The 23,144-nt window shown below is 44.4% G+C and overlaps 1 protein-coding gene across 1 annotated transcript in view; it reads left to right on the forward strand.

The window, feature by feature from the left end:
* Positions 1-23,144, forward strand: part of CACNA2D4 (calcium voltage-gated channel auxiliary subunit alpha2delta 4) — a 110,914-nt gene that overhangs the window by 40,841 nt on the left and 46,929 nt on the right. The window contains exons 19-25 of the mRNA XM_002914122.4: positions 5,321-5,382; positions 6,397-6,464; positions 8,284-8,329; positions 8,422-8,519; positions 10,876-10,969; positions 19,631-19,726; positions 21,849-21,976. Coding sequence (XP_002914168.2) covers positions 5,321-5,382; positions 6,397-6,464; positions 8,284-8,329; positions 8,422-8,519; positions 10,876-10,969; positions 19,631-19,726; positions 21,849-21,976 — 592 coding nt within the window. The remainder of the gene's footprint in view (positions 1-5,320; positions 5,383-6,396; positions 6,465-8,283; positions 8,330-8,421; positions 8,520-10,875; positions 10,970-19,630; positions 19,727-21,848; positions 21,977-23,144) is intronic.

Raw genomic sequence — 23,144 nt, forward strand, 5'->3', positions numbered from 1 at the left:
GCTGAAAATCAGAACAAGGATTTCAACTGCTCCCTACGGTAGTGAAGGTGGTTTGGAGTCTGAGACACACCGAGGTGAAGAGGCTGGGCAAACACCTCAGGATTTTCTTTGAAAGCACAGAAGAGCCACACTTCAGGAGTAAAAACTATGTCCCAAGACCAGGAGATTCACTCTAGACAATGCTGAAACAGACCCACTCTAACAAAAATGTAAATCCAAGGCTCCATATGCTCAAGGTGATGGGCCAATTATTCATCTGCTGATTCAAATAGAAATCAACATTGTGAAGAGGAAGACAGAGTGTCTACAGCCTATTCTTCACAATAGCCAGTGTGCAATAACAATTATCAGACACTTGAAAAAACTGGAAAATGTTACACATGTTAAAAGAAAAAGCAGTCTTAGAGACTGACCCAGAGATGACCAGCTGTTGGAGTTAGAAGGACCTAAAAGCAGGTCTGATAAATATGCACAAGGAATTAGAAGAAAAGATGGTCAGAATGAGTGAATCGATGGAGAATTTCAGCAGAGAAATGGTTGGGGTTTGATCAAAGAAGTAAGTCCACTACAAGTGATATAAATACAGGGTTTTTTTCCAGAGGTTAAACATTATGAGACTGTAATTTCTGTGAGAGAAGTCTGTGAGACTGGCGTCTCTGCATCTGGTGGTGAGCTTGAAGTCATCATAGGTCAATAGGGCCAGCAGTTTGGAAGGAAAGCTGAACGAAACCCAAGGGAAAAAGAGAACAAACAGAAACCCATGAGAAAAAATAGGAACCATGAGGACAACTCTTACCCACATCTGTCTCCTACTACTTCCGATCACAATGGTGTGGGTGACCTGCAAGAAAGAGAGAGTGTCCTTCATGTGGAGCTAGACAATCACCAGGCTCAGATCTCAGGAGAACTGGAGGAGGAGATCCAGTGGCAGCTTGGGAAGTTTTGATTCTGGCTGCTGCTCTGCGCCAAGAAGGTCGGCCAACAGCTCAGAGCAAGCTGCAAGTGCTTGGTACGCTATACTAACCATTAGCATGTAAAATGGCTGCTGCTGCACTCCTGTCTCACAGACCTCATGAAGGCTTCTCTTTTGGCCAACCCTAACTTGGAACCATACAGGGAAGTGAGTCTGGAAGTATAAGTCCTTAGTTAATTTGACACAGTATAAAACCACAAGAACCAAGTGGAAATGCTAAAACTGACAAGTACAATATCTGAAATAAAATTTTTACCGGATGCGCTTATCAGCAGATTGGAGAACAAAGGGACAGTGAAGTTGAAGACAGATAAACAGATATTATCCGTTCTGAAGAACAAAGAAAATTTTGAAAAAAAATTATCCCTCAGTTATCTATGGTCTGACATATGTCCTTGGAAGTCCCAAGGAGTCCAGAAGAATGGAGAAGGAATGGAACAGAAAGTATTTGAAAAAAGAATGCCCCAAATATCCTGAGTATTGTGAAAAACATCACCCAACAGATACAAAAATTTCAGCAAACTCCAAGCAGGATAAAAAGGAAAAGAAGCCACACCTAGGCTGAAAATCATACAGCTGCTGAAAATCAAAAATAGAGGAAAATCTTAAAAGAAGCTACAGGAAAGCAATAGTAGAATGATGGCTGACTTCTCATCAAAAACAATAAAATAAAAACTTTTAATGCCAAAAGAAAAAAAACTGTCAACCATAAGTCTATGTATAGAGAAAATATCCTTCCAAAAAGATATGTATTTAGACATTTTATTATAAAAAATAGAACAGAGTTTATCACTGTCAGACCTGCACTTAAGAAATGCTTAAGGAAGTTCTTTACACTGAAGAAAAATGACACAGATGGAAACTCAGATCTATATGAGGAAACAAACAATTCTAGAAATGGTAAATGTACACATTAATATGACTTAATTTTTTTAAATGCTCAAAAAAACAACTATTTTAGGCAAAATTGTGATTGTAGAGCGTATAACATACACAAGTGTAAGATGCATGGCAACAATAACACGTGTGGGGTTTTCCCAAGACTGTAACTAAGGCTAAGCTGACACTCAGAAGTCAGCCAGTATAATTCGTTACATTAACAGAATAAGAGAGAAACGCCATATGGTCATCTCAATAGATGCTGAAAAAGCATTTGACGAAATTTAACTGGAACCAGAAGGAAACTGATAAAAGGCATTTATGAAAAGGCTAACTTCAAATGATGGAATATTAAACACTTTCTCCCTTAAAGTGTGAACAAGGGAAGGATGTCTGCTTTCACCACCTCTGTTCAACATTGCACTGGACCCTGCAGGGATCTGTCCTTGCCATAAGACAAGGAAACAAAATAAAAGGCAAAAAATTAGAAAGGAAGAGGTAAAACTGTCTGGATTCACAAACAAGATGATTGTTTACATAGAAAATTCCAAGAATCTGCAAAACAACTACTAGAACGAACAGGTAAATTGGGCAAGTTGACAGAACACAAGGTCAATACCATAAAAATCAATTGTATTATACACACACACACATTTATTTCCAATCATCCAATACTATAAAAATCAATTATATTATTTTATTTATTTATTTATTTCCAATTGTCAGCAAACAATTGGAAATAAATTATTTTTAAGTTCCAATTTCAGTAGCATCAAACAACATAAAATACTTCGGAATAAATTCAGCAAGGTCATAAATGCCTTCTACACTGAAAACTACATAACGCTGCGGAAAGAATATCAAAAAAATTAGAACAATAAAAAGATATAACCATGTTTACAAGTCGTTATCCATATTGCCATGACATTCATTCTCCGGAAACTGATCCGTAGATCCAACATGTTCCCAATCAAAATTTGAACAGACTTCAGGAGAAGGTGATTCTAAAATTTATATGAAAATGCAAAGGACTTAAAATGCTCAAAACAACCTTGAAAAATAAGAACAAATTTGGATGATTCGTACTACATGATTTCAAAACTGACTACACAGCTACGGTAGCCAAGCAGGAGATACTGACACAAGAATAGACAAAGGGGTAAAGAATCCGGAAATAAACTCTCATATTAGCAACTGATTTTTAACAAAGACAACTTGTCAAATCAATGGAGAAAGGAAAAGTCTTTTTAACAAATGGTGCTAGAACTACTGAATAAACGTATGAAGAAAATAAACAGTGAGCCAAGTTGCACTCCACATAGGAAAACTAATTTGAGATGGATTGTAGTCTTCAAGGTAAGCTAAAACTGTAAGTCTTCTACAAGAAAACAGGGGAAAATCTTTACAACCTGACGTTATCTGAAGATTTCTTAGACAAAACACGAAGAGCACCAAACATAAAATTCGACAAACTGGACTTCATCAGAAGCAGTAAGTTCTGCTCATTTAAAGACAAACCATGAAGAAAATGAAAACGTAAGGCCCAGGCTGTGTGCAGAATGCATGAAGAGCTCCTACAGATTGCTAACAAAAAGACTAACAACCCAATCAAAAAAATGGGCAAAATACTTGAGCAGACTCTTCACAAATGAAGATTATACACGTGACCAATAAACACAAGAAAACATGCATCGTCAGCCACTGGGGAAACGCAAACTCAGACTGCAAACAGATGACATTCCATACTCTCTGCTGAAATTTAAGGGACTGACCACTAGGTGAGCATAAAGGCAAGCTAGTGTCCCACACGTCAGAGTTCTGCTCGGCAACAGAAGGAAACACACTGCCGACACACGCAACAACACAGATGGATCTTAGAGACATTATGTTGTGCAAAAGAAGCCACACCCAAAGGAGCACATGGCGTGAGAACAGGCAAACCTAATCTAAGGGGTGGAATTCAGCACAGAGCTCACCCTTGGAGGCAGGGTGGGAATGGCCTGGACCAAGGCAAAGAGATTTTAGAGGAGGCAAACACTCATATCTTGTTTGGGGAGGTAGCTAACTATACAGCTGTACACATTTATCAAAACTACCAGAAGAATACACTGAAGATGTGTGCATTTTGCCTTTTCTCTTTAATAAGTAAAAAAAGGAAAAACTAAAAAGATGATCTCCAGTTCAGACACTCAAGCCAGCCCCACCTTGGAACGCAGGCTCCCAAGGTCATCACAGCCCAGCTGGCTCCCGACTGCGCCAGGACCGCCAGGACCGCTGTGAGGGAGGCAGACAGTGGAGAGGATCTGACCGAGGCAGAGGAGGCAGGAGGGCAGCCCGTGGGATGAGGCCAGCGCTGGAGAACGGCTCATTCGGGTTTGGTCTAAAACCGGTTTCCTATAGAAACAAACCTTTCTTTGCCACCGCACTCCCGCTGTGTCCCCTTCTGACATGTTCCTCTCATTTCCAAAATGAAAGAGAAGCCAGAAAGAAATGAAGGGGATAAGAACAGCTGCAGAGGCCACTACAACCATGGCTTTCCCAACCCGTGGCTTTCCCAATGGCATAACCAGACAGGACAATCCACAGAACTTCAGACCCAGAGCAAATCCTGCTCTTCCCTGGACCCACCCCATCCACGCAAAACACACTCACAGCCTCACAGCAACCTCAGGCATGGGTCGTTTTTGGTCCTGACTTCAAATGCACACTCTAGTGCTCAGAGAAGTGAGGCAGCTCACCCAAGAGCACACAGCCTGTAAGTGGCCGAGCTGGCCCTAAATCCACGTCTGCCTGGTACCCAGCCCCGGCACTCAGCCACGTGGGCCCTCCCCGGTGCCCTCACTCATACAAATTCAACCGAAGCCCAAAACAAGGCAGCTTCACAAGGAAAAAGAAGTTGTAAAAAGGTGATGTGGCTCTAGGAAGGGTTTTGTGGAGGGACGGTTGTCCCCTCGCCCTCGGCTGAAAGGGGGATGTTGTAGGTGGGTCGCACACAAATGAGCTCCAGAAGCTTTCAGCACCAGCTGGCGGTGTCCTCTCCGGTCCCGGGTGAGCCCCAGCATCACTATCCATGCCGTCCTGCGTGGCCCAATACAGTAGCCACTAGCCACGTTGGCTATCTAAATGTCAATGTATATTAACTCAATTAACTAAAATGTAAAACTTCAGTTCCTCAGTGGTGCATTTCAAGTGATAGCCGCATGTGGCTAGCGACCACTTTCTGGGACAGTGCAGGTGTAGATGCTGGTCCCTTCATCAGGCAGCCCCCCAAGGCCGCAGCTTGCTGGGCCTGGCGGTGGTCCTGCCTATGGTGTCAACAAGGTGAGGCAAGTCCCTGGGGTCTGAGGTGAGGGGTCGGAGGTGAGGGAAGAGGCACAGAGGCAATGAAACCTCTAGGCATTCGGTGAGGAGGTGGGTGGCCTGGTCAGGCACTCCTCTCTCCAGCAAACACCCTTTTCTTTCTTTTAGAAAAGAGTTCTTTTCCTGACCAACGATTACTTCTTCACAGACATCAGTGACACACCTTTCAGGTGAGGGGCCCACGTGTTGTGTGGAAGGGGGAGGGTGGCTGGAACACAAATACCAACAACTCAAGGTCTGGGGAATGAATTTACTCAAATTTAGCTGACAATTTTTGTGGTAATCAAAAAAGCCCCAGGTTTGCCTTCAGGAAACTTGAGGTCTAGACCTGCTTTGCCAGTGAATCCTAGTGTGCAGGGTGTGGAGCCAGACCGCCCGGGCTGGGTCCCACCCCCACCTCTAGCAGGCTGTGTGACCTTCGGCAAGTTACTCAACCGCGCTTTGCCTTTGATTCTTGCTGGTAAAGGAGGCTAAAAATAGTAGCTATTTCTTTGCGGCTTGTGAGGATAAAGGACATAATCTACTTAAAGACCTTAAAGCAATGCAATGTAAGCAATGGTAAGGTGAAAGATCGGATTTGAAAATGTCTTAGTTTCCTTCCAACGGTGTTCAATTCCAGGCATTATACAGATGAGGAAACAAATAGCCTTTATCTCTGAATTACCTCATTTCTCAATAAAGTGGCTGCTCAGCCTGGACCGTGCATTAGACTACCTGAGGAGTTTTGCAGAATTGCCCATGCCCCGGCCCCATCCACATCATTGGGCTCAAAATTTCCAGGATGGGGCCCTGGCACTCGTGTCTTTTAGAGGCATCATGGGGTTCACAGGGCAGGAAAGGGCTCTCCTATTTCTGGGACTCCGTAAGACATAGAACCCTCTCCACGGTTCAGGAGGTCCCTGAGAGGTTTGGGATGAATCTTGACCAAAATGGAAGCCGAGGGGGCTCCTGGCCTAGACGTTCTATAGGTGCAGGGTCCTCAGGAAGAAGGGCCCATGAAAAAAACAGAACACTTCTAGAGGGGTCAACCTGCAAGGCCAAGGGCAAAAACAGGGGGCTTGTCATGCAGGCCACTTGTTGGTGCAGAAAGCTCACAAACTTCAGGTCGCTGTAGGGAAGGAGGCGGCCGGGCGCTGCTTGGCCCCTGCTGTTGCTGAGATGCGCGTTCTCTCTTCTCCCCACAGCCTGGGAGTGGTGCTATCTCAGGGCCACGGAGAATACATCCTCCTGGGGAACACATCTGTGGAAGACGGTGGGTCTGTGCCCAGTACTGCTGGGCAGCGTAGACGGAAATGTAGATTCTCCAAGGACACTGAGCAGGGCCAACCCGGGGTGGAGCCAGAGCCTCCCAGGTCCCGGATTTGCGAGCAGACTCTCAGAGCGGGGCTGCCTGGGGAGGAGGGGTCTGTGTGGTCTGCAGGGCTGCCAGTCAGTTGTCAAAGTCTGCAAAGCCGAGGACGTGCCATTGTGGAAAGCTTTGCTGGCCTGGCTGGGTGGGCCTCCCCGGGGATGTGTTTTTCTGAACAAAGCTGAACTTGACCTGTCAGAAGGCGTGATGGAGGAGGCAGGGAAGAGCAAAGGAGCAAATCTGCGGTAGCCGGCGAGGACTGCCACCACAAAGCGCCGCAGACCAGCGGGCTTCAACACCAGAAATGCCTTCTCTTGCACTGCTGGACACCATGCCCCTGCGACGCCCCTGGGGCAGGAGCCTTGCTGGCCTCGCTAGGTCCTGGCAGCCCCAGGCACCCCTTGACTTGCAGCCTCTGTCCTCATCACAGGGTTTCTCCCTCTGCGGGTCTCTAATTTAACCTTGTAGAAGGACCCCAGGCATACTGGGTTGGGGCCCACCCTGACGGCTTCATCTTCATTGGACTACATCTGCCAAGTCCCTATTTCTAAATAGGGTCACATTCACAAGGACTGGAGTCCATACTTCAACATATCTTTTTGGGGGACACAACTCAACCCATAGCAGGGAGCTTATGGGACATGAACTGAGATGGGCCATGAGAAATGGGGGGAAGGGTGGGAGAGAAGGGCCCCACCCACCCTAACCCAGCCTGTTCTTGACCTCCAGCTGCCTGAGCACCTGGAGAGCACAAAACCAATATCCGGGGCTCAAGGATGTCTCAGGAAGTCTTGGGGCAGTGGGGCCACAGTTCTGTCTAACGCCCACATTCTGGCCATTCTTCCCTTATCGTCTCTTGAGTGCATCCCATCTGTCCATCTCTCTGCTGCCACCCTGTCATTGTCACCTGTCTCCCGAACAATCACAGCAGCCTCCAACTGGTCTCCTCTACTCTCCCTTCCTGTAAATCTCTGCCAGAGGAACCTATCTAGAAATGCCAGGTCAGATTGTGTCACTGCAGAAGGACCTTCGGTGGCATTCTGGATTTTTTTTTTTTTTGGTCATGTCACTTTTCTGGGAGCTATCACTGGCAGACCCCCTGTGCCCAGCCACATATACTCCCATGTGACCCCTGCATTCACTCTTTCACAACACACGTCTGTGATGTTGGACCGCTCTCCTTCTCTGTCTCCCACTGCCCCTAAAATGACCAAACTCCCCGGGGCCTCCATGGTGCCTTCCTGAGGACTGAATAGGTGCTCAGTAGGGCATTTGTTCCTCCCTTCATTCAATCCACACCCAGGCAGTGAGCACACGGTTAGTGTAGGTGCAGCCTGAGGCTACAGAGATTACACAAAACACACATGGCACACCTCTGGGCTCTTCTTTGGGTGGGTCAGTTAGCTCAGCTGGGGACAATGAAGCCAGAATCACTGGTTTTGAAGTATTAGCTCCTTGCAGAGAGATTCTAATAGGTGGGACTTGGACAGGAGGCAATGGGAAGAACAAGCATTTGAGGAAGCAAGAGCAACATGGACAAAGGCGTGATCTGTACAAACCCAGCACCAGCCTATTGGTTGAGTCCCTACTCTGAGCTGAGAATAAGGAGGAATAAAACAGCCCTTCCTTGGAGAAGCTTCCTGGAGGCTGTTAGTAAACGGTTCAGGCACATATCCTCACAACAGTGATCGAGCGTCATACTGAGTGTGACCTTTGGTTTCAGGCCTGCACGACTTGCTTCACCCAGATCTGACCCTGGCCAGTGACTGGTAAGTGGAAAGTCGCTGTATGGGAGGTGTAGAGAACGGGAGGGAGAAAGGTGGAATTCTCTTGAGGTAACATTGACTCTCCTGGACTCCAGGATCTACTGCATCACAGATATCGACCCCGACCACCGGAAGCTCAGCCAGCTGGAGGCCATGGTCCGCTTCCTGACAGGGGAAGACCCAGACCTACAGTGTAAGTGCCGGCCCTGCCCCTGCCCATGGAGGACTTTTTTCTTTTCTTTTCTTTTCTTTTCTTTTCTTTTCTTTTCTTTTCTTTTCTTTTCTTTTCTTTTCTTTCCTTTTTCATTCTCTTTTCTTTTCTTTTCTCTTCTCTCCTTTCCTTTTTTCCAAAATTTGACTACATGTGAGTTTTAATATACCACATATCAAAAATAACATAAACAAATTTAAAGTGAAATCAGAAAAAATACACTAACTTTGATGGGTAAGGTCTTGATGTGTTTTTTTTAAAGTGCTGAATTACTGACATTTTATTACATTCATTATTATTATCAACCTTTCTTATTCAAGCATAATTAATATACGGTGTTCTATTAGTTTCAAGTGTACAATATAGTGATTCAGCAATTCTGTTCATTACTCGGCGCTCATCACGATAAGTGCACTCTTAATCCCCATCACCTGTTTCCCTCATCCTCCCCTCTGCCTCCCCTCTGGTAACCATCAGTTTGTTCTCTGTAGTTAAGAGTCTGTTTTTTGTCTGTCTCTTTTTTCTTTGTTTGTTTGTTTCTTAAATTCCACTTATGAGTGAAATCATATGGTATTTGTCTTTCTTAGACTGAGTTATTTCACTTCGCATTTTACTCTCTAGATCCATTCATGTTGTTGCAAATGGCTGATCCACTGAGGAATTTACTTACTGCCAAGTAGCCTTATCCCTCAAACTTACCGATGGCTTAGGGAGAACAGAGAGATTTTCGAAGAAAAAGGCAGAACCAGCTTCACTATGGGACCAAGAAGTTGTCTGTGACCCTGACACTGTGGCAGCATGAGTATATCCCCCATCAGGGACTGGAATCACTTTGAGCCTCTTTCACCTGAGCACCATTAGGACTCCGAGGAGACATACAGTGTAAGGGCATCAGCCTGCCCATAGATCTGTCCTTACCACCACCTAGCAGTGGGCCCCCAAGCTGGTAGCTGATGTTCTGTACCCCAAAGTCCTCATCTCAGCAAAGGAGAGCATTCCACCAGATGGTGTCTTGTAGCCTGTGGTCTGTGAGTGTTTTCCAGTACCTGGTCCTCAGGCTAACCTTAAATTTCCCAGCACAGAAGCAACTGGTGAGATCACAGGGCCACACGCTCAGCAGGGTCCCTCTTCTTCCTCTTTGGAAGAGGAATGGGTCGTGCTGACACATAAGTGTCAACCCCAAGGAAGACTTTGCCTCCATGCTGGCCCAACAGGGCACACATTGCACATTCATTCATTCCATCAGTAAATCTGTGCCTGGGGTGGGCACTGAAGCTACAGAGATGGTCCAAACAGGGGCGCCTGGGTGGCGCAGTCGTTAAGTGTCTGCCTTCAGCTCAGGGCGTGATCCCGGCGTTATGGAATCAAGCCCCACATCAGGCTCCTCCGCTATGAGCCTGCTTCTTCCTCTCTCACTCCCCCTGCTTGTGTTCCCTCTCTCGCTGGCTGTCTCTATCTCTGTTAAATAAATAAATAAAATCTTAAAAAAAAAAGAGAGAGAGAGATGGTCCAAACAGACGAGGCCCTTACTCTCAGAGAGCTTGTAATCTAGTGGAGAAACCACACAATGAAGAAGCAAGCATGTGTGTGTAGATGTAGGGTATTTCAAACTGTGGTAAGTGCCATGAGTAAGACGCTGTATGGGATCCTATATAGTGCCTAATTCTGTCAGACAGTGTTACTTATGCTGAGGATGAAAAAGAGCCACCTGAGTGCCTTCATGGGTACAGGATTTGCTTTGGGGGTGATGAAAACGTGGACCTGGACCCATCATTGTGAATGTACTCAACGCCACTGATCTGTATACTTTAAATTGGTTGATTCTGTTACGTAGATTTCACCTCAATAAAAGTAAATACTTTTTTTTTAAAAGAGAGGAAAAGAACCACCCACGGAAAGAGTAGAGGGGAAGCATCCAGACCAAGGAACAGCATGCACAGAGGCTCTGAGGCAAATTCAAATTCACAGACCTGGCAAAAGGCCAGTGTGTTGGGAAGGTGATGATCGAGTTGCAGAGGGATGGCAGCAGAGAAAAGGTGGTGTGGGCTCAGGGCAAGGTCTGATGTCACTTAGGGGTTCTAATCTCACACAGTACCAGAACTCGGAAGAGACTTAGAAATCACTTAGACCAACTCATATATTGTTTGGGATCGAATATGTGAGGACTGAGAGAAGCAACATGACTTCCTCAAGCTCACATAGATAGTTTTTCGAGTCCCAGACACGTGTTTCTGAGTCACATTCCATTCCCTAAGTTCAGGGTTCCTCTCAAGGGCAGATGAGCTGTGTTCATCATCATGGAGGAAATAAGTGGTTTGGTCTTTTATTTTGCCCCCAGGCGACGAGGAGCTGGTGCGGGAGGTACTGCTTGATGCAGTGGTGACAGCCCCCATGGAGGCCTACTGGACAGCGCTGGCTCTCAACGCCTCTGAGTATGTCCAGGGCAGGGCTGAGGGTTCTGAGAGGGGAAGTAGCTCCAGCCGCTGGGATTCCCTTGGCTGAGTCAGGGTCCCTCCCACTACCTGGCTGGCAGCTCAGGAGACAACCTGGTCCAAGATGAATGTGATGACAGTGGGAAGACGTTGGGGGAATGAGAGCTACCTTCACACGGCCCCAGTAAAGCAGGGACTTGGCACAGCTTCCACACCCCACACATGCTGCCGCTCTCCCCTCTGGAAAAACACCAAGTGCAGGTTTCCCGGGCATAGGTCCAGATCCCCCACCCACACTGCAGTAGCCTCATTCCAAAAACACCTCTCTGAGGTTCGGCTGTAGCTGTGTGAGCCCCTTCGCCAAGGGCCCTGATGAAAGTAGTTCAAGTAGATCAGGACCCAGTTTCCAGCAAGTAAGGTCAGGACAACTATGAAGTACAAGCTTGGCCTTGGTCTTTCCCAGTGACTGAAATTTCCTCACTCCCTTTGCTGACATTTACCTGGTGCTATCGTATTTAGTGGACGGGTAGAAAGAAGAAATGAATGGCTTGTCAGTGTGTGTGTGTGTGTGTGTGTGTACACACACATGCGTGTTGGGAGGGTGCAAGAACCTAATGAGGTCAAGAATGCAGGGGACTACACCTTGTTCCTGAATAGGAAGGTTCAACATCAGCATCATGAGCATGTCAGACCTCCCCTAGACACTCAAGTTAATTAATGCTATCCTAATGAAAACAACAGAATTTTATATAAAACAATCACCTTTTTAAAAAAGCAAGATGCAGATGCTGTGCACAGTGTGATATCATTTCTACTAAAGGGAGGCAAAACATAGTATATCTGTACATGTGTGTATATAAAATATCTATGAAAGGCCAAATAGGAAAGAGTTCTCATTGGTTGCTTCTCATTAGAAAAATGGGTAACTGAAACAGAGAGGGAAGGGACACTTTTCACTGTATAACTTTTTGGTACAGTTTTGAACCATGCAAATGTATTATCTTTACAAAATTCAATAAAACTACGGAACACAAAAAGAGGATAGCAGGCCAAGCGCTGTTCTGAGTACTTGGTGTGTATTAATCTAGTGAGCCTCATAACTGCCTTACAATATAGACACCATCATTATCCCCATTTTGTGGATGAGGAAACCAAGGCAGAATAAGCAACTTGCCCAAGGTCATATGCCTCACAAGTGGCGAAGCTGGGGTCAAAACCAGGCAGCCTGGCTCTGAGGTCTAGGAGAATGGATCACTGATTTGGAGAGACGGGGCATGGTCTTCATCTTTCCAAATTCGGAGATTAGCCAGAGACATTTTTAATGTTGAGAAACACTGAAGAAAAATACTCTTAACCAAGGTGTATATTAGAAAAGAAGACCTGGAGAATTAATATAAAATGGCATATCAATAAAGCTAAGGGGAGAATCATATAATCACCCCCATAGATGCAGAAAAGACATTTGAACAAATATTACTATCCAGGTATGTTTTTAAAAACTAATCAATACAATTAAAATTGACCGGACTCCTTGCTGGCTCAGTCAGTAGAGCACGAAACTCTTGATCTCGGGGTGAAGTTCGAGCCCCACGTTGGGTGTAGAGATTACTTAAAAATAAAAATCTTCCCCCCAAAATTGACCTAAGCCTGAAAGTCAACATATGAATGGGGCTAGAGGCTCTCTCAACTAAAGACAGGACTAAGGCAGGCATTTCCATATCCCTACTGCTATTTAACAAGGTCGGAAGGTATCAGTCAGTGGAGCCAGACAAGAGAATGCACCTAGAAGCAATGAGAAGTGTAAAGGGTGAAGTAAATTATCTCTGTTTAAGTAGGTGATAAGATTATATATCTGGAAGCCACAAAAGAATTTATAGGAAAGCTACTATAAACAAAAGTAGCAGGATATAATATGAATATTCAAAAATTAATATCCTTTATCTATGCAAACAAAAACTAGATAAAAAATATTATGTGAAAATGTTCAAGAGGGCAAAAAATGAAATGAAACAGCTAGGTACAAACAATAAGATATGTCCTAAAACTTACATAAGAAGAATTATAAAATACTCCCGGAAGACACAAAAGTTGACTTGAACAAGTGGGGAGATATCAGTGTTTGGGGGTAGGAAGAATCAGCATCACAAAGACACTAATCCTCTCTAAACTAATTTATAAAGTTAATGTAATCCCAATAAAAATGCCATCAGTATTTTTCTGGATCCAGATAAATGGATTATAAAGTTTATTTGGAAGAATATTCAAGAAATCCCTGAAAAAGAAAAGCAACAAAAGAAGTTTGGTCCTACCAACATATTAAAACATATAACAAAATCTCTATAATTTATAAAGTGTAGTATTGACACATGAATAAAAAGACAGAATAGAGAATCCAGAGATTCATTTAAATGCATGTGGAAAGACATCATGTCAGACCAGGGAAAATGGACTGTTTAATAACTGATTTGAGAGCCATATGGAAAATGATAAAATTGTATTATTTCCTCACACCGTACACCTGGATAAAGTCTAAATGACTCAGAGATTTAAATGTAAAAAAAATGAAACCATATAAGTTCTAAAAAAAACCAAACCAAAACAAAATAAACATGAGCCAATTGCTCTAAAATCTAGGAATTAGGAAACCTTTCCCAATGATGACTCAAAATTCAGAAGCAATGAGAGAATGACTGACAAATTTAACAGCATAAAAATGTTTATTTGGCAAAAATTAAAACACGAGCAAGGTGAAAACAGAAATGACAAACCAGAAAAATCTTTGGAACTTATATAACAACTATAAGCTTACTATCCTTACGTTGTATATTCATGACAAGTGAAGAACTTCAAAAATAGAGGAGTAAAAAAACTACAGGAAAAATGACCAAGAAATATGGACAGTTCAGAGAATACATACAAATAGTCCTTAAATATATGAAGAAATGGTCAGTCTAGCTCATAATAAAAGGAATGCAAATTAAAATTGTACCAAGATTATATTTGTCACTGATCAGATTCATAACCATCTAAATTTGTTGCCTTGCACAGCTGGCAAGGCTGTGGGGAATCAGGCTTGTGTATATTGTCAGTAGGTATACAAAATGTTTCAAAGGCTATGGAGAAGAATTTGATAATGTCTAACAAATTACATATACATTTACACTCTAACTCAGCAGTACCACTTCTAGGAATGTATCCCAAAGATATACTAGTAAAAATAGGAGAAGATATATACATGAGCTCTTTGTTACAGCTCCATTTGTAACAGTGAAGGACAGAAAATAACCTAAATCCATCAGTAGGAGCCTAGTTAAATAAACCATTGTAGATCCACATAATGGAATACTATGGAACCGTAAAAAATGAGAAATCTGTATACTGCAAAGGAATGGTCCCACGAATGGAGAAAAATGTATATAATACCCCCCACTATTTTTTTGAAAAGAGGAGATGCAAATATATTTTCAGAGTTTTTTACACATATATAAACATAAATGCATGTATGTATATACATATATGCACATATATTTTTTAATGGAAAAATAAACAAGAAAACAAAAAAAGATTACTTTAGGCAGAGTGAAAGAACAAGGATGAAGACAGGCTTATGAATATGCTTTATTTTGCATATCGGACTTTGGAACCAAGTAAATGCGTTATATCATTATAAGACAAGATTAGATCTTTAAAAATAAGCTCTGGGGCGCCTGGGTGGCGCAGTCGTTAAGCGTCTGCATTCAGCTCAGGGCGTGGTCCCAGCGTTCTGGGATCGAGCCCCACATCAGGCTCCTCCGCTATGAGCCTGCTTCTTCCTCTCCCACTCCCCCTGCTTGTGTTCCCTCTCTCACTGGCTGTCTCTCTCTCTGTCAAATTAATAAATAAAATCTTTAAAAAAATAAATAAATAACTACATTGCTAGAAACAATATTGGCACTGCTATTCTCAAAGTATATAGATGGATAGAGCAAACAGTATTATGTTAATGTCATTAGGAACCAAGGTTTTCAGCAAACAAAGAAGAGAGATGCAAATTTTTTAATTAAAGAAGTTAAGATGTACTGCTGAATATTAATTGGAAATATCAATGAACTCGTGATGTGTTTTCTCTGAAAGAAATAAAAAGGATATCCTGGCCCTGTCCACGGAAAAGAGCAACCTCAATGAGCACCCCAGAGCACGATTGTGGACTTTCAATGTGCATATTAAGAAGTCCTCATTAAAATGAGTCACCAACCCTTGGAGAAATGTCTAATTTCAGGTCAGGGGCAGGAAGTGTACAAAATGAGCCAGGAGCATCTTGCTAAAGCCGAAAGGAAGAAGTTGCTAAAGGCTATCATAGCATTGTGCCAGGGGGACGCCAGACCAACCTGAAGTGACTCTCACTGGTTAAAGTGGGACAATTAGACGATGGATTAAGACATAATATTAAATGTGTTTCAATCCTATGTTCATAATGATACTGAGGAGAAAAAAAAAAAAACCTTTTTGGTCATCTTCCGAAGATGTTAGGAAACCAACTCATTATTCTAAAAACTGGTGACAAAGCAGAGATTCAATTGTTTATCTGGCCCCCTGTACAAGTTGCATCTCAGGACAACCAACCATATTGATGAAAAGTTTATCTTTATATAAGGATTTTAGGTACAAATAAAATAAGGCAGAAATCAAGGAATATCCCTATTTTGCAACCTCTAGTCAGTCAGATAGTGTGTGCCTCTTGACCAAGAACACACCACCTATAATAACTCAAACCTATAATAACTCAAATTTATATCAAGGCAGTAGGTCTAACTGCTAGTTTATAGGAAATTCAGGGGACAAGAGAGCATGCTAATTAACACCACAACATTGTGATCAGCTAATGCAGAAACTCTACAGAACTTGGGGCGCCTGGGTGGCACAGCGGTTAAGCGTCTGCCTTCGGCTCAGGGCGTGATCCCGGCGTTATGGGTTCGAGCCCCACATCAGGCTCCTCTGCTATGAGCCTGCTTCTTCCTCTCCCACTCCCCCTGCTTGTGTTCCCTCTCCCGCTGGCTGTCTCTATCTCTGTCGAATAAATAAATAAAATCTTAAAAAAAAAAAAAAAAGAAAAAGAAACTCTACAGAACAAATGACCTACTTCAGCAAATAAATGGCAAGGAAAAAAGAAGGGAGGGAGACAGGAGAGAGAAAGGTTGAAAGTGACTAAAGATGACTGCTAATAAGTGTGGGGTTCCTTCTGGGGATGATGAAAATGTTCTAAAATTGACTGGTGATGGCCACACAACTCTGTGAATATACTAAAAACCATTTAATTGTACATTTTAAATGGATGAATTGTATGGCAAGTGGATTACAGTTCAATAAGTATAAATGTCTATTTCCAGATCTACATAGGAGAGAGAGAAGAAAGGAGAGAGACATATGAACTTGTGGACCCTAGTCAGATTCTGATTCAAATAAGCTTTAAAAAAAGGATTGTGGATTACTGGATTATCTGATGCTATTAAGGAATTGGGGGAGGGGGTTAGGTATGATAATGACACTAAGGATTTTTTTCATTCCTTATATTTTATTTTTTTTTAAGATTGTATTTATTTATTTGACAGAGATAGAGACAGCCAGCAAGAGAGGGAACACAAGCAGGGGGAGTGGGAGAGGAAGAAGCAGGCTCATAGCAGAGGAGCCTGATGTGGGGCTCGATCCCAGAACGCTGGGATCACTCCCTGAGCCGAAGGCAGACACTTAACCGCTGTGCCACCCAGGCACCCCTCATTCTTTATATTTTAATGATAGAAATTAAAATATTTACCAATGAAATGATATCTGAGATTTGCTTCAAAATAATCTCTTTTTTTAAAGATTTTATTTATTTATTTTGACAGAGAGACAGCCAGCGAGAGAGGGAACACAAGCAGGGGGAGTGGGAGAGGGCGAGGCAGGCTCTCAGCGGAAAAGCCCGATGTGGGACTCCCGGAACGCCAGGATCACGCCCTGAGCCAAAGGCAGACGCTTAATGACTGTGCTACCCAGGCGCCCTGCTTCAAAATAATCTAGTTGAGGGGCCAGGGGAGGCTGTAGATGAAACAAGTTTGGCATGGGCTGGTAATGGTTGAAACTGACTGATGGGTACAGGAGTCTCATTAGACTAATCTCTACTACTTTTGAATAAAGAATTACATCAGAGGTGCCTGGGTGGTGCAGTTGGTTAAGCGTCCAACTCTTGGTTTTGGCTCAAGTCAAGATCTCAGGGTCATGAGATCGAGCTGTGTCTGGCTCTATGCTCACTGCAGAGTTTGCTTAGACTCTCTCCCACTCATTCTCTCTCTCTCTCTCTCTCAGATAAATAAATAAATCTTTTTTTTAAATTGCATCAGGAAGTTTTTAAAGAAACAGTCACCCAGAAATTCTTATTTCTACCACATCAGAGGGGGGCAGGCAGACCCTGCCTGCATTTCCAGACCCTTTCCTCAGTGGTTTTCCAGACGGTAGATCAAGTGCTTTCATCCAGCTCCAGGTGCTATCAGTTGAATGTCGCATGTACAGCCTTCTTCACAGAATCCCATTAGGGAAACCCCAATAGCCACACAGCTGAGCCTTAATTTAAAAAAAAAAAGACCAAACAAACAAAAAAAACCTTCCCCTTGGCAATGGTTTGGGTATTGCCTACCTTGTACACTCACTAAAACCACTGATCTATGTACTGAGAGAAATTGGATAATAACGTGTAGTAAATTGGGCTAGGGGCATGAATATTAATAGAGTTAGAAGTAATTACATAAAAGCCATATATAACAAGCCCACAGCTGATGTCATATTCGAAAACAATGAAAAGCTGAAAGCTCTTCCTCTAAGATCAGGAACAAAGTAAGGACGTCGGCTCTCATCGATGTTACTCCATGTGGTAGTGAAAGTCCTAGTCACAGCAATTAAGCAAGAAAAAGAACAAAATGAAAAGGCAACCTACAGAATGGAAGAAAATATTTACAAATCATATCTGATAAGAGGTTACTATCCAAAATATGTTAAACACACACACACACAACTCGATAGCAACAAAACTATCTGATTCTTTCAAAGGGCAGAGGAACTGAATAGACATTTTTCCAGAGGAAACCTACAAATGGCCAACAATTGCACGAAAAAGTTCTCAACATCAGTAATCATCAGAGAAACGCAAATCAAAAACACAGTGAGACATCACCTGACACGTCAGAATGTTATCCAAAAGACAAGAGACAACAAGTGTTGGTGAGGATGTGGAGAAAAGGGAAGCCTGTGCACTGTTGGTGGGAATGTGATTGGTGCAGCCACTATGAACAGCAGTTTGGAGGTTCCTCAAAAAGTTCAAAATAGAACTACCATATGGTCCAATGATCTCACTTCTGGTTATTTATCCAAAGGAAATGAAACCATTATCTTGAAGAGCTATCTACACCGCCATGTTCATTGTAGCATGATTTACAATAGCCAAAATATGGAAACAACATGTCTTCAATGCATGAATAGACAAGGAAAGTGTGTTATATATGTATATGCAATGAAATATTATCCAGCCATGAGAAAGGAAATCCTGCCATTTGTGACCACCTAGATGAACCTGGAGGGCATTATGCTAAGAGAGACAAGCCAGACAGAGACAGAAGAATACTTCATGACATCACTTATATGTAGAATATATAAATGAATAAAATAAAATCAAGACAAACTCACAGAAACAGAGAGAAGGAAAGTATTGCTGTGGGCTGCTCGGGGAAGAGAGGTCAGCACACTCTTTCAGCTACAAGTGGAAGAAGGCCTGAGGGTCTAATAAAACATGGCGACGGTGCTTGATAACACTGTATTATATAACTGAAATTAGCTGAGAGTGTAACTTAAATATTCTCACCCCACCAAAAAAAGATAAATGCCTGATATGATGGATATGGTATTTAACTAGATGGGAGGAACCCTTTCACCATGTATACATATATCAAATAACCATGATGAACACTTAAAAATCTTACAATTTTATGTCCGTTTTATCTCAAAAAACCTGAAATGTTAAGAAAAAGCAGCAATAATTCCCACACTGGTGCCATCGCCGTGGAAATGCAGCTCAAGACCGTGAGAGAGAGTAGTCACACTCCAGCTAGCAGAGGGATTTTCTTTCTCCAATCTTGTTGGCCAGGTTATAAAGCCCGCCAGGTCCACATGGGTGGATGCAGACCAGGTCTCCTCCTCCTCCTTTCCCATTTCAATAATAAGGTAAACATGTAAAAAGGGTTTTAAAACTGTGAAGTGTCCTGTGTCAGTCGTAAAAAGTTCTTGTTCCTGAGGTCCCAAAACAACATCTTTTTTCCTGAATCCCTTCTGTCTTTCAGAGACAATTACCCCAAAACCTGACAAATTAGGAGTCAAAAAAAAAAAAAAAGGCAGAAAGGCAGAGACCCAGGGGACCCTATTAACAAGGGAAGGTGCTGCCCAGGGGAGCCTGGTCTACCAGATGTAACAAACATGATCCCAGTGCATGTGTGTGCAACTCCTGAGCAACCGGTCTGCCTGCCCCCCCGACCCCCATCCCAGAAAGATCAAGCCAGGCACTAGGAGAGGCCTGCAGGTCTTCCCCGGGCTCCTGGTGCCCCCTTCCTAGACCTGTCGCTGCGGTGCCTGGTAGTAACACTTGCTCTGTCTGCCTCACAGTGAGTCCGAGCAAATGGTGGACATGGCCTTCCTGGGCACCCGGGCCGGCCTCCTCAGAAGCACCTTGTTTGTGGGCTCCGAGAAGGTCTCTGACAAGTGAGTCATGCTGGGCACCCCAGGAGAGGGATCCCTCCTGGGTCTTCCTGTGGCATGTGGACAGGCAGACTCTCAGAGGCCAGGAGTGCATGGAGGGAGGAAGGGTTGTGGTTTGCAGATTGGGAGAGTCAGAAAAGTAACCCTCAACCAGGCTTAGACGCATCCTGGAGGTGTCCCCGGGAGAGGAGGGAGAGTGGCCCAGTCAGGCAAGAGAGTGGCTGGGACACTAACCTTGGAAGGGTTAATCACTTCCACAAAAGGAAATCCAGAAGTTGTTTTCCCCCTGGGACCAGTCCCTATGTGAAAAGTTAAATCATTTGGCTGTGTCCCCCTCCTGTGATGACAACTTACACATCCCCTAAGCCAGCAATTCTCAGTTGGGGGTGATTTTCCCCCATCCCCACCCCAGGGACATTGGCCAATGTGTACAGACATTTTTAGCTGTCACAGCTAGAGGATGGGGGAAAGGCCAGTGGGCAGAGGCCAGGGATGGTGTTAACACCCTCACAACCGTTGTTAGCCCAAAATGTCAATAGTGCTGAAGGTGAGAGACCCTGCTCCCAGTGAAGCCTGGATGCTGGGAGACCAGCTTGCCAGGGTATCCCCCCCCACCAAGGATACAAAGGAAAGATGGGAGCCAGAGTAGCAGGCTGGCTGGGGGTTGGGAGAGCAGAGCCACCTACAGCTCGCAGACTACAAAAACCATGAGACTCAAACAGGCAGAGGCCAGCAGGCACTGGAGGAGAACAGCCGAGGGGCACCCCATGGTCCTTGCATCCCACCCGCTCACTGCTCCTCTCACTGAATCCAAGCACACTCAGCCACGGAGTGCCATCTATGAACTTCTTCCAGAACTCTGACAGATCCACCCTTGCTAGAAAGCTGAGGCTTTCTAGGAGAACAAAACAAGTTGCTTTTCTCTCTCCCCACGTCCCCTCCCTCCCAGAGAGGTGAACGGAGGAGAGCCCTACACCTCGCTAACCCTTTCCATCGTCTAGTTAGACACAGCAAATGACTCAATGGACCAAATCTGGTGGGCAAACTGTAGATTCACCCAAAGGCCTTGAACAGTGTGGGGAACTGACCTCCCCACACTCACTACCCCTCCAGCTGGCCACCCAATCGTACCTCCTCATCCCCTTAAACTTCCGCCCCCAACTCAGAAAATCGCATACCCATGTCATTGTCTGGCCAAAGTTGGACAGGGTGAACCACACCTGGCAGTATGAAGGGGGTAAAGCATCCCCGGTAGTCCCCTGCACCCTCTCAGAAAGGCTTCTAGGAAATGGAAGAAGGAAATCTCAATACAGAGAGACCCTCCTAGGTTATGAAGGCAACCACCACAAATATTGCCAGCATCGTGCAATTCCAAAGGGCTCCCTTCACCTAGACTGTGACATAACTGGAGAGCTCAGGAACTGTGCAACAAGGCAGGTAGCTTCTGGAATATGTAAGCCAACCTCTCTTAAAATCAAACTTCAATTATGCACCTTGTGGGTTATCCACAGTGTCTTTTTTTAATCCACAAACCAGCTTCTCCCTGCCTCCCACTCTGCTTCTGGACCAACTCCCTTCTGCTGGCTGCTGTGTGTTCAGGGAATGCAAAACCATAATTAGCAAGGTAAAGCTGCTCAAGAAAAAGATAACTCCTAATGCCTTCTAAGCCCTAGAGGCAATGACTTTTGAAGTAACCATTTTGGGGGAATTTATGCCCTTCTATTAGTGCAGCGATAGAATTCACTATGCAATTTCCCCATTCAGACATGCCAATTAGCCAGACAAAAAGAAATTAGGGTATATCCAAAAGAAATAAACCCTGCAGGCAAAGGAGTTCTCATTTAACAAAAAAAGTCTCCTTTCACAATACAGGCTCTCTACCCCTTCTAGCTACTAGTGTACCATCAGGTGCAACAGCATTTGATTCTGGAAAAGGCAGGAATTGCTGGGGAAAGTTGTCTGGGGTAAAATCAGTCTAGGGACTAATATTTTCTACCTGCAACTCTACCAAAACAGAGATGAATCTCTCTTCTTGGCCCAGCCAAGATAACCTTGTGTGAAAAAAGAGAAAAGGATAAACATGTTCCCAGATTTGGGAGGAGATACCAAATCTTTCTCCTTGCAGAAAGTTCCTGACTCCTGAGGATGAGGCCAGTGTGTTCACCATGGACCACTTCCCTCTGTGGTACCGCCAGGCTGCTGAGCAGCCTGCTGGCAGCTTTGTCTTCAATCTTCGATCAGCAGAAGGAACAGGTAATGCGTACGCCTGTGTTCCTGGGGCCAAGCTGGACCAGGGCGTGACTCTTCCTGCTGCTCTTGGTGGGAAACAGGAGCAGACGGGGAACAGAATGTCTGGGTTCCCTTCCAAACATCCCTCCTGACACACGTTAGCACCTTGAGAAAGTTCACTCATGCCTTACCACGCTATTGATCTCTACCCTGAATATATAGGACAGCTCATTTTATCCCCCAGCCAGCAGCCCATGTTAAAAATCCAGCATGGCACAAAGGAAAAAGATTTGACCCAAAAGTCAAGTAGAGCTGGATTCTAGCCCAAATTCCAAATAGGAACATATTGGAAGAGTTGTTCTTTAAGGTTCTTCTGTTTCTAAACATCTGAGTATCTTTGAAAATTTCTTAAACTCCCCAGATGAAAGTAACAGACTTTATTCCATCAGGGGACTACTACACTTATCAGGTTCACTGCCCCATCGCGCTTCTTCCCAGAGAAAGCAGCCTGGTCCCCACTCCCTTAGGGTCTCCCGGGAGCTGCAACACTGACCTCCCTGTCTGCTGCTCAGGACCTCCCAGTAATAACAGGGCACCTTCCGGCTGGCAGGCCACAGGGGGCTCAAGGGATAAGGAAATAAGGCAGCCAAGATTGGCCCTATGGACCAAACCACCAAATCCCTACTAGCCCAAGGCCCAGGAAGGGTTTCAGAGCTGCTGGCACCCAACTCCCAACTCCCAGCCCCCACTCTGAAAAATAGCCCCCAAAAAGAAAAAGTAAGTGACTTTAGTGGAGCACCAAGAAGATTGCGAAATGTTTAGAAGAGAAAGGGACTTTGGAGGATGGTAGCTTCATCCTCTTAATTTACACGTGAAGAGACTGCAGCCCAGAGAGGTTGGGGGCCTCATCCAGGGGCCCAAGAGTCTGCAGCAGAGCAGGCCCTCCACCAGGTCACCTGCGAGGGAAACTGACCCCAGCACAGTGGAGCAAAAGGGCCTAGGGATATCTGTGTCCAGGTCAGAGTGAACAGAGATGGTGGAGAGGAAGAGGGAGAGAAGGAGGAGAAGGAGGAGTGGGGAAGAGAGGAAGGAGGAGGAAGGAGAGAAGGAGGAAGAGTGGGGGCAGCGGGGAGAAGAAGGAGAAGGAGGAGAGCAGGGCAAGTGGAGAACTCCGGCTGGAAGTCTACCTGGA

Source organism: Ailuropoda melanoleuca, chromosome 16 (genome assembly GCF_002007445.2).
Source record: "Ailuropoda melanoleuca isolate Jingjing chromosome 16, ASM200744v2, whole genome shotgun sequence".
Classification (NCBI taxonomy): domain Eukaryota; kingdom Metazoa; phylum Chordata; class Mammalia; order Carnivora; family Ursidae; genus Ailuropoda; species Ailuropoda melanoleuca.